The following is a 1,173-nucleotide window of genomic DNA, read 5'->3' as shown; positions in this document are numbered from 1 at the left end:
TGGACACTTCCAGGGATGGGGCAGCCACAGCTTCTCTGGGAATTCCATCCCAGCCCCTCCCCACCCTCCTAGGAAAGGATTTCATCCCAATTAATCCAAGCTAGATGCTGCTGCCCATTTACCTCTCAGGAACGATGATTTCCAGGTTGAATATTCCCTTCTCATAGGGTGTGTCTGCACCTCCTAAGATTTCTTCAGGAGCAAGATGAAAACAGAAAGGTTACATTCCAAACCCTTTGGATTTGTCCAGCAGCCTCCAGGGAGCTCCCAGAGCTGGAAAGTGCTCAGATCATGGAATCCTGGAATGGTTTGGCTTGGAGGGACCTCAAAGCCTACCCAGTCCCACCCTGCCCTGGGCAGGGACACCTCCCACCATCCCAGGCTGCTCCAACCTGGTCTTGGACACTTCCAAGGATGGGGCGTCCTCCGAGAAATCCATTCCAGGGCCTCCCCACCCTCCCAGCCAGGAATTTCTTCCCATATCCCATCCATCCCTCCCTCTGGCAGTGGGAAGCCATCCCCCCTTGTCCTGTCCCTCCATCCCTTGTCCCCAGTCCCTCTCCAGCTCTCCTGGAGCCCCTTTTGGCCCTGCCAGGGGCTCCAAGGTGTCCCCGGAGCCTTCTCTTCTCCAGGGGAACATTCCCAGCTTTCCCATCCTGGCTCCAGAGCAGAGGGGCTCCAGAATCCTGGAATGGTTTGGGTTGGAGGGACCTCAAAGCCCATCCCATTCCACCTCTGCCCTGGGCAGGGACACCTCCCACTATCCCAGGTTGCTCCAACTTGGATTTGGACACTTCCAGGGATGGGGCATCCTCTGGGAATTCCATTCCAGGGCCTCCCCACTCTCCAAGGGAGGAAGCCAGGAATAAAAAGTGTCATTTGGGCTGAGAGCAGTTCGACCCCTCAGCGATGAAAACTGAGGGTAGGGTAGCCAAGGTAAGTTTTAAAAAAAGAACCCAATAATAAAAATAAATAAAAATGAAATAAATAAACGCCAAAGAAATAAAAAGAAAATTAAAAAAAAACACAAAATAAAAATAATAAAAACAATATAACAAACAGATCAATGAAATAAAATCAATAAAAATCACTGCCAGTTAAAATCACTGCCAGTTAAAATCACTGCCAGTTAAAATCACTGCCAGTTAGTTAAAATCACTGCCAGTTAGTTAA

At 49.7% G+C, this 1,173-nt stretch overlaps 1 protein-coding gene across 1 annotated transcript in view; it reads right to left on the bottom strand.

The window, feature by feature from the left end:
* UBE2T (ubiquitin conjugating enzyme E2 T) overlaps positions 1–1,173 on the bottom strand; it is a 19,327-nt gene that overhangs the window by 7,211 nt on the left and 10,943 nt on the right. Inside the window, 2 exon segments of the mRNA XM_029965874.1 lie at positions 123–279; positions 282–299. Of these exon segments, the coding sequence (XP_029821734.1) occupies positions 123–279; positions 282–299 (175 nt within the window).

This window comes from Manacus vitellinus, unplaced genomic scaffold (genome assembly GCF_001715985.3).
Source record: "Manacus vitellinus isolate BGI_N305 unplaced genomic scaffold, ASM171598v3 scaffold_121_pilon, whole genome shotgun sequence".
NCBI classification, from domain to species: domain Eukaryota; kingdom Metazoa; phylum Chordata; class Aves; order Passeriformes; family Pipridae; genus Manacus; species Manacus vitellinus.
Note: the sequence above shows the minus strand (reverse complement) of the source record. Positions and strands in the feature narration are given on the sequence as shown.